General features: G+C 41.2%; 1 protein-coding gene across 1 annotated transcript in view; it reads left to right on the top strand.

Moving 5' to 3' along the window:
* The window catches only part of AFF2 (ALF transcription elongation factor 2), a 674912-nt gene that overhangs the window by 176403 nt on the left and 482613 nt on the right, over positions 1 to 15896 (top strand). The window contains exons 2-3 of the mRNA XM_056540361.1: positions 9157 to 9277; positions 13777 to 14661. Coding sequence (XP_056396336.1) covers positions 9157 to 9277; positions 13777 to 14661 — 1006 coding nt within the window. The remainder of the gene's footprint in view (positions 1 to 9156; positions 9278 to 13776; positions 14662 to 15896) is intronic.

Here is a 15896-nt window from a genome sequence, read left to right as displayed (position 1 = left end):
AATGGATATATTGAACAATTGATTCTTAGAATATAAACTGGTGTGGTAAGGGAGTTAATATGTTTCCAAACAAATACTTCATTTTCATAAAAATAATTGCTAGATGGCACTGTTCCAGAGAAATACAATAAAAATACATAAAAAAGATGAATAAACTTATTTTAACAGCAGTATGCATTACAGTAACATATAATCAAAGTTTTTTTTAGCATGCAATATTAAAAAAAAAATTCTTACCTTTGATTTTTGCCAATAGATTCCATTTAACAAATAAATGTTCACAAAATATTGACATAGTAAAGGATAGGTAAAATAAAAGCATAATTATAAAGAAGTATATGTATCAGATTTAAAATCTGCTTACAGTATGGTGTTCCAGTGCTCAGTATTATATGACATCATAAGCATTACAGCCTCCTAGGATCAGTGATAAACATAGAGAGATCGAGCAGTCAAGAAATCAACTGAAAGCAGCCAAGGACAGAGGGGGAGATGAGATTGCTTCTTTCAAAATAAAAGAAGCGATCTGGTTGGTTGCTGTGGGCAACTCAGCAACTTTTCCTCTGGGCAGGTTTTGATAAGACTTCCCCAAAATCCTTATTTGACAAGATGTTTCCTTAAATGCCAAGATACGGTTGGTGTTCCTTGTGGCCATTGTGTTCCCACTGCTACATATGGGTGCATAAATTGGTCACTGAAGAAAAAGGAGAGAAGATAGTTGTTTTTGAACTGTGTTGTTGGAGAAAAGGTTTGGGAATAGACTGTCAAAAGAACAAACCAATCAATGCTAGAAGAGATCAAACTGAAGATGTCAATTGAAGCTCCGGACGGTGATCAAGCTTTGTCTTTCACATTTTTGACATATCAAGATAGAGAAAGACAGAATCCTGGGAAAGACCAAGGGAAATCACCAAAAAGGAACCTCTGCCTCATGAAAATTGTCAACATTCAGTCATCTGACTCCAAACAGAACACTACTGGGGAGGTATCCGAAAGGTCACTATAAGTTGACAATGATTATATGGCACTTAACAACAGCAAAATTATACATTGGGGCAAGTTCAGCCACCAATTGTCCAAGTTCTCCCACTTAAAAAGATGAGAGAAGCCTGTAATTTTCAACTAGGGATGAGCGAATAGAATCTAATGAATCTGAATTTGTTCCTCATGTGAGGACATGTGAGGACATGGGGCAAGGAACCCTGGGAAGGTGGGAGAGAGCAGTGTGTGTTGCACAGAAAAGTATTTTTGCATAAGTGATTCACCTCTTAGTCACATCAGCTTTCTATTGCAGAGAGGGACAGAGAGCAATGTATTGCACAGAAATGCTTTTTTACAGCAGCGATTCACCTCAAGCCCGAATCCAGCCTAGAAGCACTGATAGGGAAGGGAGTGAGATTGAGAGAGAAAGTGCAATTTTGGGTGTAGTACACAGTGACTGTGTGCTACAGCACTGGTGTGTACAACAAATGAAAAGCTAATAGTAGCCAGCCAGTTAGGGTGAGCATAGCACTAAAAGCATATTGTCCTCTATTAAGTCTAACCTGTGCGTGTGCCATTTTGTCCCTGTTAAAGTCTTAAAGGGGTACTCCGCTGCTCAGCGTTTGGAACAAACTATTACGAACACTGGAGCCGGCATCGGGAGCTTGTTACATAATAGCCCCCCCCCCTCAAAACATCACACCCCACACCCCCAATGTGGAGTAACCCTTTAAGGGCTTAGATACTGTGAAAGGCCAGGCAAAAGTACACACCTGCTTGTGTAGATAAATACTGTTTTAAGCGTACTGGAGCGCATTGTCCTCCCCTCATAAGTGCATACCACATACGTACATCTAAGTGTTGTACCATTTTGTTCCTGTTAAAGTCTTAAGGGCCTAGATACTGTAAAAGGCCATCCAAAAATACACACCTGCTGGTGTTGTAGACAAATACTGTTTTAAGTGTACTGGAGTGCATTGTCCTCCCCTCATAAGTGCATATAACATACGTACATATAAGTGGTGTGCTTTTTTGTTCCTTTTAAAGTCTTAAGGGCCTAGATACTGTGGAAGGCCAGCCAAAAGTACACACCTGCTGGTGTTGTAGACAAATACTGTTGTAATCATAGGGGAGGGCATTGTCCTCCCCTCATAAGTGCATACCACATATGTACATCTAAGTGGTGTACTTTTTTGTTCCTTTTAAAGTCTTAAGGACCTAGATACTGTGAAAGGCCAGGCAAAAGTACACACCTTCTGGTGTTGTAGACAAATACTGTTTTAACCGTAGTGGAGCATATTGTACTCTCCTCACATACGCGCAAGTATGTAAGGCAGAGAAGTGCCAGGGCGTGCACAGACCAGTGGCAGAGGACTAAATTCATCAGGCAGAGGTCACGGCACACTAGGGGTTATTGGTAGCAGGAGTCTCAACGAGAGGCTAAGTCTCAAAGGCCTAGATACTGTGAAAGGCCAGACAAAAGTACTCACCGGCTGTTGTTGTACACAAATACTGAGAGGCCTGAGCTCTAGGTATCAGCTAGCGGTCGTGTCTCGACCTGCAACACATCTGCCATCATTGATAAACAGGGTCATCCACTTCATCACAAGTGACATCTGACACCCCCAGTCAACAGTCAGTAGGTTCCTCAGACGCAACCATCAGTTGGCATGGCCCAGGAGCAGTCCCTGTCCTCCCATTGCCTCTGTCCTATGCTGTTCCCTCCCCCACAGAAGTATCTTATGCTCTGGGTGCAGCTCCACTATTTAGTGAAGATGATCTGCTAGAGGACAGTCAGCAGCTACTGTCCAGCCAAGAAGTGGAGGAGACATCTATCTCCGCTAGGCGGGCAAGTAGTGATGAGGAGAGTGGCGTGGGAGACGGTGGCTGACTAAAAACTTTTTTCCCCTACTGTATGTAGAGCTATCCATTTTGCAGTATTGGTTGCGTTAATGCACACTACTGTATTAAAGGACAACCATTGTATAGACAACCCTAGTTGCTCATGGCTATGTATCTGCCTTCTCATATCCTTAGAAAATCAGCCATTAATTTCTTGAGGAAATACATTTCTGACCTGACACTCCCGCATGATACAGTAACAATAGCATTTCATAGTAGCTATGCAAAGTAATGGGCTTGCAAACTGGCTCTCCATTCTGGCTTAGGCTGGGTTCACACTACGTTTTCTCCCATACGGGAGCGCATACGGCAGGGGGAGCAAAAACCTTGCGCTCCCGTATGCCTTCGTATGCGCACCCGTATGTCATTCATTTCAATGAGCCGGCCGGAGTGAAACGTTCGGTCCAGTCGGCTCATTTTTGCGCCGTATGCGCTTTTCCCCTGGACCTAAAACTGTGGTCAACGACGGTTTGAGGTCCGGTCGTAAAAGCACATACGGCGCAAAAATGAGCCGACCGGACAGAACGTTTCACTCCGGCTGGCTCATTGAAATGAATGACATACGGGAGAAAACGTAGTGTGAACCCAGCCTTAATAGGGAATATGAGACAACCTCTTTGAAGGTGCACAATATGGTGCTCATGGACACAAATTGCACTGCTATACTTTTCTTCACAGATTCCTTTCAAACATGTAAACATGCAAGCTATAATAGAGACGCATACTTACTTTGCACAATGGACCAAATATCAGGAACTTATATATATTCCTCAACTACTTTACTTAGCCCAGTACTGAAGTTCCACCAATTCAGGATTTCCTTAGTATTTCACAGAGGATATAATTATGGAGAGTCGATCAGGCATCACCACACGCATTTCCTGTCTGGGATATCCTTAAAGGGGTACTCCGGTGAAAAACTATTATTTTTTTTAAATCAACTGGTGCCAGAAAGTTAGACAGATTTGTAAATTACTTCTATTAAAAAATCTTAATCCTTCTTGTACTTATTAGCTGCTGAATACTACAGTGGAAATTCTTTTCAGTTTGAAACACAGAGCTGTCTGCTGACATCATGAGCACAGTGCTCTCTGCTGACATCTCTGTCCATTTTTAGAAACTGTCCAGGGTAAAAGGAAATCCCCATAGCAAACATATGCTGTTCTGGACAGTTCCTAAAATGGACAGAGATGTCAGCAGAGAGCACTGTGCTCGTGATGTCAGCAGACAGTTCTGTGTTTCAAAAAGAAAATAATTTCCGCTGTAGTATTCAGCAGCTAATAAGTACAGGAAGGATTAAGATTTTTTTTAATAGAAGTAATTTACAAATCTGTTTAACTTTCCGGCACCAGTTGATTTAAAAAAAAAAATAAGTTTTTCACCGGAGTACCCCTTTAAACCATGTTTATTAAGTTTTCCCATAGAGTACCCAGGGTATACATTTTCTATTACAATTCCCTTCAGAGCATAAAACCCTCTCCAGGACTAGGCCCTTTACTAGGGTTACCCCTTAAAAGTGATAATTTAAGGGGTAACCCTAGTAAAGGGCCTAGTCATGGAGGAGTTTTTATGCCCTGAAGGGAATTGTAATAGAGCCTTAAACCATGACCTGTTGGGGGTACTTGAGGAGTACGCTTGGGAAACACTGCTTTAAAGGAATCCAATAGTCTTCAAAGATTAGGATGCCATGAAAGTAAGGTAAATAGGCAAACAACACAAAGCAATAGCAGTCACGAGGCCCTGGCACCTACCCTATTAAATGTTACATTACATTAATTCCCGGTGCTCCGTACGTTTACAGGATCAAATACAGGTTTTCTGAATCATAAGAACTTTAATTGAGTAGATAAAGAGGTCTTCATAATTATAAACTGCAGTAGGTATAACAAGAGGCTAAATACATAGCTGTGGTTTTAATTAGCTGGTGCTTCAAATTAGTAATTGTGGCTTCAGTCAGAAATCAGTGACTTTATACACAGTTAAAGACTCAGCAATGAGCAGTTCATTCCTCATTATATCTCTCCATGTGAAGATTTCAGGAGCACGCCAGCCATGCTGAGCTTGAAGGAAATAGTCATGTATTCCACACTGGTTATCTTCCAACAGCAGTGGAGCTCTATGGAGATTAAATATATTATTGTTCAAGATATGAGTATTAATTGTGCTTTGTAAAAACGTTACAAAAAAAAAAAGAAAGACGGAAAGAGAGAGCATTTTGGCTCTGGGGATGTTTGTTTACAGCCTTCGGCTGCCAAAGTATTTGCCACCTTAGAGAAAAGTGAAATATTGAGTTACTAGTGAAATAAATAGAATGTAAGGGACGGCTGCCTGAGGTACTTGTCATATAGAGCCTAATAAAAAGAACAGATGTAGCAGAGTTTAACCCCTTCCCGCTATAGGACGTATGTATATGTCCAATCATCCGACACGTTCGCGCAATTGGACGTATATACGTCACAGCGATCTCCGGCACTGCCGTGGGCAGCGCAGGAGATCGATGATAGGAAACGGCTGTCAATCACAGCCGGAGTCCCGCCACAGCTGCCGGAGCCATGATTGCTCCAGTCCCGGCAGCATTAACCCCATAGATGCCGTGATGGCATCTATGGTGTTGGCAGAGGGAGCGCTCTCCCCCTGTTCTGTAACGGCGGCGCCACGATACAATCGCAGTTCGCTGTTGGTTGCTATGGCAACAGGAGGTCAGATCATGACCTCCTGTATGCCTGCTACGGAAGCCTGTGAGATCCAGTCGCTCTAGTGTCTGCAGCTCATCAGGTTATACTGTGCTGCAGTAAAAATGTATTGCAGCATAGTATAACCTGTAAAAAGTGTAAAAAATAAAATAAAAAGTTCTTCAATAAATGTATGAAGTAAAAAAAAATGCCCCTTTCCCAATAAAAGCCCTGTATTATCACCAAAAAAGATCAAAAGCACAAATCATATACATAATAGGTATTGCCACGTCTGTAATGATGTGTACTATAAAACTATAATGTCAATTATTCCGCACGGTGAACGCCATAAAAAAAACATCAAAAAAAGCGCAAAATTCACCAATGTTGGTATAAATAGAGGAATTAAAAAGATAAAAAGGAAGCACATATCACAAAAATGATACCAATAAAAAGTGCAGCTCATCCCGCAAAAAATAAGCCCTTACTCAATGGCATCGGACGAAAAATAAAAGAGTTACAGCTGTTGGAAAATTAATTGTAGGAAAATAATTTTGCTCAGAAAAGGAAAAAGAACATAGAAAGCTATATAAAATGGGTATCGCCATAATCGTACTGACCCACAGAATACATATAACATCACTTTTACCACACAGTGTACACCATAACAAAATAAAATAAAAAAATGCCAGAAATTTTCCAGTTTTTCACAATATTTTGAAGTTTTTCACAAAAAATGCTTCATGTGTCAACAAAAATGCACCAGTTATATAAAGTACAATATGTCACGAAAAAACAATCTAGAAATTCTCTGTTCAGAAAAAGCGTTCTAAAGTTATTACCATTTAAAGAGATACATGTCAAATAAAAAAAAAGAGCCAGGTCATAGAGGTAAAAAATGGGTCGGTCCTTAAGAGGTTAAAGGGGTACTCTGCTGGAAAACTTTTTAGTTTTTTTTAAATCAACTGGTGCCGGAAAGTTAAACAGATTTGTAAATTACTTCTATTAAAAAAATCTTAATCCTTCCAGTACTTATTAGCAACTGAATACTACAGAGGAAATTATTTTCTTTTTGGAACACAGTGCTCTCTGCTGAATCACGAGCACAGTGCTCTCTGCTGACATCTCAGTCCATTTTAGGAACTGACCAGAATAGCATATGTTTGCTATAGGGATTTTCTCCTACTCTGGAAAGTTCTTAAAATGGACATAGATGTCAGCAGAGAGCACTGTGCTCGTGATGTCAACAGAGAGCTCTGTGTTCCAAAAAGAAAATAATTTGTTCTGTAGTATTCAGCAGCTAATAAGTACTAGAAAGATTAAGATTTTTTAATAGAAGTAATTTACAAATCTGATTAACTTTCTGGCACCAGTTGATTAAAAAAAGAAAAAAAAAATTTAATATAGCAAGTAGTTTTACATTAAACTGCAGATATACCCACTACATTATCTCATCATGGTGATCCATCGTGACAGAGTGTAGTCCGACAGAGGTGTAAACTAAAATATAACTTATATATGTAGCTATAACATACTTTATTTCTGGGAGAAGAGAGCTAAGGTCTAAATTCACTGGGGGTCAAATAGAAAACTCTTCACGTCCGAAATTTCGCATTTCAACAAAATTTTGGTGCAAAAAAGTTTCCGTCAGATATTCAAAGGGTTTTATATGAGAATGATCCAAGGTTTACACTAGTCACGCCAGTTTTTCAAAAATGGGTGTGGTTATGCAAATATCATGTGTTACATGATATTTTCAAAGAGATGAGAGTCCATTTTTCATAAAAAATTTCACATCAACTCTTTGCTTGTGTAGAAATCAGAGAAATGGTTGTAGTTTTTTTTTTTTTTTTTTGGGGGGAAAAGAAATAATTATTATTAGAAAATGTATACCACCTTGATCTAGGTTTATTTTTCTTTCTAATCTGGTTAACAAAGGAGATATGTTTTATAAATCCTACATACAATATGCATATTTTGGTTTGTGGCAATATAAAAATTTTTTAACTGCTCCGTTAATGCTAGTAACAGCCATTTTTTTTGTTGTTGTTGTTGTTTATTTATTTTTTTGTCAATTTATGGCTATTTTTTTATTTTGGTGTAGGAATTTTCCCTAATACTTACTTTTTATGATTAAAAGTTTTACTAGATGTTTGTGTTCCAAGTAGCTCAAATGAAGTAATTTGGGAAAAATGAGGAGAGAGGTTATTGTTGTCTATCAGCTTTCTGTTTAATCTCCCCCATAGACATCCATGATCGCTTTTAATGTTTATTTTTAAAGGTTATCAATACTACACACACCTGTCTTCAGGTTGTGTGTAGTATTGTAGCTCAGTTATATTGAAGTGAAAGGAGCCAAGTTGTAATACCACACACAACCTGAAGGCAGGTGTGGTGCTTTTTAAAAAAAAAAAAATAGCTCTGTTTTTTTACTCCTGGGTAACCCATTTAAATATAAAGGGATACTCCGGCCTTAGACATCTTATCCCCTATCTAAAGGATAGGGGATAAGATGTCTGATCACAGGGGTCCCACTGCTGGGACCCCCCGCAATCTCCGTGCAGCGCCCGTCATGCTATGCCAGGCGCTGTTCCCAAGGTTTGACATCACAACTACGCTCCTTGTGCCTATGGGAGGGGGCATGATGGCCAATAGACATGAATGACAGTGTCGTAGTGACGTTACGTCTCAGGAGCAACGTCCATCACAGAATGCCGGGGGTTGCACAGAGATTGCAGGGCTCCCAGTGGACCTCCGCGATCAGACATCTTATCCCCTATCCTTTAAATAGGGAATACGATGTCTAAGGCCAGAATACCCCTTAAAGTGTTTGACAGTGGTTTATCTCCCTGGGAAACAAGGGCTTAAATAGTAAAATCTTTCCTGTGATGTGTACCATCATAGACTGGTGGGTTTCCCAGAAACACATAAGGTAACAGGATGACAGTGTTGGATGACTTTGACTGATGAGTTTATCTTCTTCTACTTACATCTCCTACCCAGCTGCTCCTCTCTATCTACATAACGTCTGCAGCCATTGTTATTTGAGTGTTATGTCATTTGTTTCCATGTAATAACAACTAGTGGATACAGTACATGATTATACTGTGTAATTAGCAAACTGTGCATTAGTACATGCAATGTAAGTGTTAAAATCAGAATTAGTGTCTTATAGTTTATTCTAATGACAGTAAGTAATTTCCATACAGAATAATCAGGTGTGACAGGGGGCACTATAGACCAGGTGGAACAATGTGTATGTAGCCGTGAGTGTTACACTAAAGTAAACTTTTGGCGGTATACAAAACATTGTCTTTTATGTACTTTTATCTTGTTGGTTGTTTTCCTCTCAACCAGCCAATCTTATATTTTGGAAACTATGTTAAAAAATGCAGATTTTCACTACTTCATTTGAATATTAACAAACATTGGGTTAAGCATGGGCAGTACATGCATAAATACAAATTGCCAGTATAATGAGGGTTGACAGCGCAGTGTCAGGGTACACAGCATGAGTGACATTTTACTTATAGACTTCTACATCTTACATCTTCTTTTAAAAAGAAATAATGCTTGATTTCTCTTGTGTTGTCTTCACCAGTCACTACGAACAAGACCGAAATGCCCTCAAGAGAAAAGAATGGGAACGAAGAAATCAAGAAGTCCAGCAGGATGAAGACCTTTTTGCCTCTGGATTTAATCTGTTCGGGGAGCCATACAAGGTAGGTCCAACTGAGCAGATTGGAAGGATTCTTTGTCTTTACTATTATTAGTCCTAATTCTTTCAGTAACTGCAACATTTTGATCTGTCTATACAACCTCATGCTTGTCTTCATGGGAGTGGTTTAAATAAAAACAGTACATGATAACAAATAATTATCAACCAGGATGATACTGTTTCCTTGGGCGTTGCATTCAAACATATATATATATATATATATATATTAGAGGTGGCTACTATTAGACAGGTGCGACTGTATGGGAACCACGGAATGGTAGTGTAGCTTGAATGGAAGCCAATCTTAGTAACTGGTGCAGCGGAGGTGCTAGGATAGAGTACAGCAGCATCAATATACGGAGTAAATAGCAAATGAAAATGAAATCCGCACTCACCGCAAGGAAGGCGACCAAAAGCTCCTACATGGAGATGCCGTAGATCCGGGAGGTCGCTGATGCATAAAAAGGTTTTACCTTTTACCTTAGTACTGGGAAATGTCAGCTCTAAAGTCTGTACAATTGTAAATTTTGCTTTTGACTACAATTTAAGTGGTATTTCAGGAAAAAAAAGGTACTTACCCACCCTATCCTGCATCCCCCATCCAGTGACTTACACGCCTCCCTCTTATTCTTAGCTTGCAGTTGCTTCAAAGATAATTTGATGGTGCAGGACTTGCCCCTCAAGCCAATCACCAGCTGTAGTGGTATCCTGTCTGAGCCAGTGATTGCTGAGTAGAAGCTGCTAAAACATTGTCTCGAAGCGACTACAAGCTTGGAGCATTAGGGGACCGGGTGGGTAACTATAATTTTTTTAATAAATTTTAAGCAAAATTTGAAATTTTTTTAAATGGTAAGAATACTCATTTAAACCATTAAAGTTACTTTACTTTTCATGTAGAATCATTTAAATTAAAATAGTGTGCAAAAATAAATAAACTCTTGAAATCAATTCCTGAATTTCATTCCAATGCAGATGATGTTCATCCCCATGCAAAGCTCTAACTTTAAGGGTTCAGCTCCATTGTTTTTAGAGGTCGATGTTTTAGGGAACTTGCCCCTTTAAAGTTACATAGCGCAATAGGTTCAATAGGTAAGTAGTTCCCTGGACAAGGAGCCTTCATCTGCTAATCCCGCCTGCATGGGTTGTAATAATGCCCACTTGGTTCAATTGACAGCGTGGGCATGGCCCGTGTCATTGCTCTCATCCCTTAGTAGCAGGGGCCACGCTGAGGGGATGTGAGTATGTATGGGCTGTAAAAGTGTCAGTCATGGGGCTGTCAGTCATGCCATTATCCATCCTATGCACTGTATATAACCCTATAACAACTAGTTTTTAATACATAGCCATCAGTTTACCCTGATACCGTATATGCCAGTGTTTCCCAATCTTTTTGGCTCGGGGAACCCTTCCAAAAATTTCCGCGGGGAACCCCTACCAAAGTTGACGAGCAACTTTGGGTATGAAGACTACAGTGCTGCTTTATACAGCAACTTATACGTGACGTCTTCTAAAATCAGCATTGTTTCCTTCTCTTCTCCATATGGTCCACGCCATCTTTTCCTTCCAGCCACAATTCTTCACCGTTAAACCTGAAAAACAAACCTATTAGGCTCCGCACTTTACCAGCATCAGCCTCCAGATTCCCCTTTTAGAATTGAGGAGAAATACAGGGGCGTATAGGTGTAAAGGGGTAACAGAGGGGTGCAGAAAGGTGTACATGGATGACAGGTGTGTAGAGGAGTGTACATGGGTGACAAAGGGGTGTAGAGGAGTGTACATGGGTGACAGAGGGGTGTTGGGGGTGTAGAGGAGTGTACATAAGTGACAGGGGGGTGTACAGGGGTGACAGAGGGTACATAGTGACCGATCGTTGCAGAAGAGTGTATTGGTGATGGTGCATAGGGGGTGACAGAGGGGTTTACATGGGTGACAGAGGAGTGTATAGGAGTGTACATGGGTGACAGAGGGGTGTTGGGGTGTAGCGGAGTGTACTTGGGTAACAGAGGGATGTACATGTGTGACAGAGGGTTGTAGAAGAGTGTACATGGGTGAGTGACAGAGGGGTGTTGGGGGTGTAGCGGAGTGTACATGGGTGACAGAGGGGTGTAGATGGGTGACAGAGGGGTGTAGGGGGTAAAAGAGGAGTGCACAGGAGTGACAATGTGGTAACAGAGGGGGGGGGCAGGGGTGATAAGGTGGTAACAGATGGGTGGACAGGGGTGACAAAGGGACAGAGGGGTGAATAGTGAGGCTTGGACATTGGTGATAGAGGGTAGATTGAGGGGGTGGCCAGAGCGGTGGTGAACATGGGTGACAGGGGCAGACAAGGTGGACATGGATGACAACAAAGTGGACAAGGGTGAAAGGGGGTAACAGGGGGTGACAAAGGGGTGACAAGGTGGTAACAGAAGGGTGGACAGGGGGCGACAAAGGGACAGAGGGGTGAATTGTGAGGGTTGGACATTGGTGATAGGGGGTAGATTGGGGGTTGGTCAGAGGGGTGGTGAACATGGTTGACAGGGGGGGACAAGGTGGACATGGATGTCAGGAAAGTGGACAAGGGTGAAAGGGGGTAACAATGGAGTGACAAAGGGGGGTACACAGGGGTGACACTACCTTAATTAAGCTGAGCTGAGCCGTCCTTCTTAACATCAGGCGGGCCGGGTAACATCAGGCGGGCCGGGTAACATCAGGCCGTCCAGGAACAATCTGGGGGTCCGGGAACAATCCGGCGCACTATCACTATTGCATTTGACCCCTCACGTACACGCAATGTGCAAGCAGGGTTCCCATCACCCTGCGCTGCCGTGACGTGCAGGCCGGAACGGGAGATTTAAAAAAAATAAAAAATTTGCCTGCTGGAGCCCACGGCACACCCGGCAGTTCTCGACAGAACCCCAAGGTTGGGAATCACTGGTATGCTGTAAAAAACACATGATATGTGAAAAATACCAATGCATTTTTACACTGCATTAGGAATGTGTAATGTAATAAGGACAATATACTATTTCCCTAGGTAGGATTAAGTGCAATACAGCAAACCACTGTAAAAATGCAGTTGCAATATTTACTTACCATAACTCTTAGCAGAGAGCTAACCAACTTGTGTCTCTATTGACGGTTGTTTTTCTTTGTGATAATGAGTTAAACTGTGTTTGAGCGAACAGAACAAATAAGCAAGTGTCTAAAAAGTGCATCATAAGTCCCCTTGCTATGTTCCCAGTACAATAGTATCCTCTTGTTTTCAGTGTGGAGGTTGAATAGAGAGAGCCTATGTTTGGCTGTTTCCCAAATGGTACATTGTGCAACTCTGTTGAAGGAGACAGCTTATAAACAAAGAGCTTATTCTTGGCTTAGCTAAATGTAATTTCTGCCACTAAAAATGACAAAACCTAGAGACTCTTAGTAAGTAACAATGATTTCTTGCCCTTGTTCTCTCAACTGTAAGTTGTAAATATGCCGCTCTTTTTTTAAGGTTGGTTGGATCGACAGAATTATAGAAGTGCATGGAAGCACAAGCACAGTCATAAGCCAATGTGTACTTTTAAAGATATTTGTAAATTTACCATGTGTATTTTTCGTGGAAATTGAATTTATTAATCAACAGAATGATCATTATTAAAATACACTTGGCTGCAAAGAGAGGCTGTCACCATGCAACTTAAGAAAGAAACTAAAACATAAAAATGTTCTAATAAAGTTTAAATATAAGGGATTACTCCATGTATTTTGGTTTAGTTTTTAGGGATATTTCATCAACTAAAAATATATCTCCCCCCCCCCCCCCCATCCTGTGGTGTTTTATCAGGGGGAACCTGACTCTGCCTGCTGAATGGAGCAGCACATCAGCACATGCACCATTAGTCCTCTGTGGAGTCTTTGGAGATAGCTGGGCACAGTGTTTGGCAATCTCCAGCAGATCCATAGAGAAGGAATGGTGCAAGTGTAAACCTGCTGCTCCACTCAGCCAGTAAGAGTTGAGTACTCATTCAGAGGATCGCATGGGGTCCAGTCTCTGGGAACCACGCGATATCTGACCGGCACCCTAAGGTTCTGAAGAACCTCGCCTGTGCTTGGCTGCGGGAAGCCATGGTTGTCACGCCCCCTCCATTTATGTCTATGGAGGGGGACATGATGGCTATGGTTGCTCGTAATCTGGCGCAAAACAAATTTTGGTCTATGTATTGGGATTACAAGGTTGGAGATTGCGAGGGGTCCCAGCGGTCTGACCTCCTGCGATCAGACATCTTATCTCCTATCCTAAACTATATATATTGCATTGATATAGACAAATATATGCTACTTACCTTCTTTTGATCATTTTGCTACATAAGGATAATTTTTTTGTGCCAGTTTAGCAATATGATGTATTTGACTGTATAATGCTATAATTATGGTTTGGTCTGTTTTATGAATGTTTTATGAAGTGGAAGCATTGCAACTTAAAAAACAGTTTAGAAATACAGAAAATGACTAAGGTGTTTCCTTCTTTTTAAAATGTAGACAAATAAAGGAGATGCTCTTGCAAACCGTCTCCAGAACACTTTGGGAAACTATGATGAAATGAAAGATTTGCTAACCAATCACAACAACCAGAGCCATCTTGTAGGAATTCCTAAGAATTCTGTTCCTCAAACACCAGTTGAAAAAAATGAACAGAACTTTTTCCCAGAGCAAAGAAATAGGGTGGCACAGTGCCACCAAAATAGTAGCCATTCTTCCTCCTCAATGCCCCCACCCGCAGGCCTGGGACCAATTTCTACACTTGGGCATGAAGGAACTAGAAAATCAAGAACTGACTGGCCTCCTAGTGGGCATAATCCCTCCTGTACTCAGTCAAGTCAAGCCAACAGTCAACCAAGCCGGTCAAAACATAGTTCTTCACATGATCTATCACAAATAAGATATGAAGACCTTTACAATTGCCAAAATGACCAGCACAAAAGTGTAACTGTTGATGAACAAGCTTCTGCAACATCTTCTTCTCACTCAAAAAGACATAATCACTCAAAGACATTAAGTGGAGAACACTTATACAAAGAAAACAGTCATTCAAAGTCACCAATTGATTTAGATTTTTCGGTGCACGACTCTATATCTCCCCTACCGTCTACATCACTCTTACTGGCAGGCAATGGGCTTTCCTCTCAAAACTTTCCTCCAGGACTTCATAGTAAAACAAATATGCTTCAACAAAAGCCTACTGCATATGTAAGACCAATGGATGGCCAAGACCAAGTACCAAATGACTCCCCTGAATTGAAGCCACAAACAGAAATTGAAGATGGATATAACAGCCAGCCATTTGGAACAATATTGGATGGAAAGGTCAATGTACCAGTCAGCAAGAGCAAGTTGCCAAAGCTTAGTATACCACAGACGAATGAAGTAAGTTCTGATCCTTATCATATCTGATTTGGTATTGTGCAAATTATGGTTTGATGTCCAGAGCCTTATTGTGTATTACTGTAATTTTGACTTGAATACATCTAAATTGGAAGTAAATTGAGAGCATAAATACCAATATAATATCAATTCTATAAATACTTGTCAACATTTCAGCATTCACTAACGTTATTTACAATACATAAATAGTTTAGTTTAGACTTGGCTAAATCTATTAGTTAGGAATTCTAGGAATAAAATTAATAGTAAAGTTGGCACAGTTAAACTGGCACAGAAAGCTTACATTATTGAATTTTAAAACCCAAGCCAAACCAGACAGATCCAACTTAAAAGCAGAGTTTCTTCATCTAGACTTAAAGCTAGTGTGATATTAGAAAGAAATTATTTTATTTCAGAAACAGGGCTGCCCTTGTCTACAGCTTTGTCTGGTATGGTAGACATTATTCAAGTGAATGGGACTGAGCAGCAATACTAAAAACAGCTCATGGACAAGAGAGGTTGTTTCTGTTCCTGAGAAAAAAAAAATAGACCCTCTTGCTCATTTCAGAAAACCATTTAAAGCCACCAGCATCTTTGTTGCTGTCTTAAAGGGGTACTCTAGATATCTGATCGCGGGGGTCCTGCTGCTGGGGACCCCCAAAATCTCTCATGCAGACACCCACCAGTCATGCCCCCTCCCATAGTCTTGCATTGAGAGGTCGGGGCGTGATTGTCCAAGGAGGCGGAGTCGTGACATCAGGAAACTCCGTCCCCATAGTCGTGACCCTTCAGACATGGAGCAAACATCGCTCTGTGCAGCTGCCACAAATTGGTGTCTGCATGAGAGATTGCGGGGGTCCTTCCGCTGGGGACCTCCGCAATCTCTCATGCAGACACCCACCTGTCATGCCTCCTCCCATAGACTTGCATTGAGGGGGCAGAGCGTGATGTTTCAAGGGGGCGGAGTCATGACGTCACAAAACTCCGGCCCTGCAGTCGTGACCCTTCAGACACAGAGCGAACATCGCTTTGTGCAGCTGCCACAGGTGGGAATGAGAGATTGCGGGGGTCCGAAGCAGCGGGACCCCCACCGTGATCAGACATCGTATCCCCTATCCTTTCGATAGAGGATAGGATGTCTTAGAGCCGGGCTACAAATCTGAGGTCTACAAAGTTTTCAATTATAGGGAATTGGTGTACAGAATCACTGCTATGGTATTCTGGGTCCAAGGACATGA

This window comes from Hyla sarda, chromosome 9 (assembly GCF_029499605.1).
Source record: "Hyla sarda isolate aHylSar1 chromosome 9, aHylSar1.hap1, whole genome shotgun sequence".
NCBI classification, from domain to species: Eukaryota; Metazoa; Chordata; class Amphibia; order Anura; family Hylidae; genus Hyla; species Hyla sarda.
The sequence above is the reverse complement of the archived record's forward strand: the minus strand, read 5'-3'. Positions and strand labels throughout refer to the sequence as shown.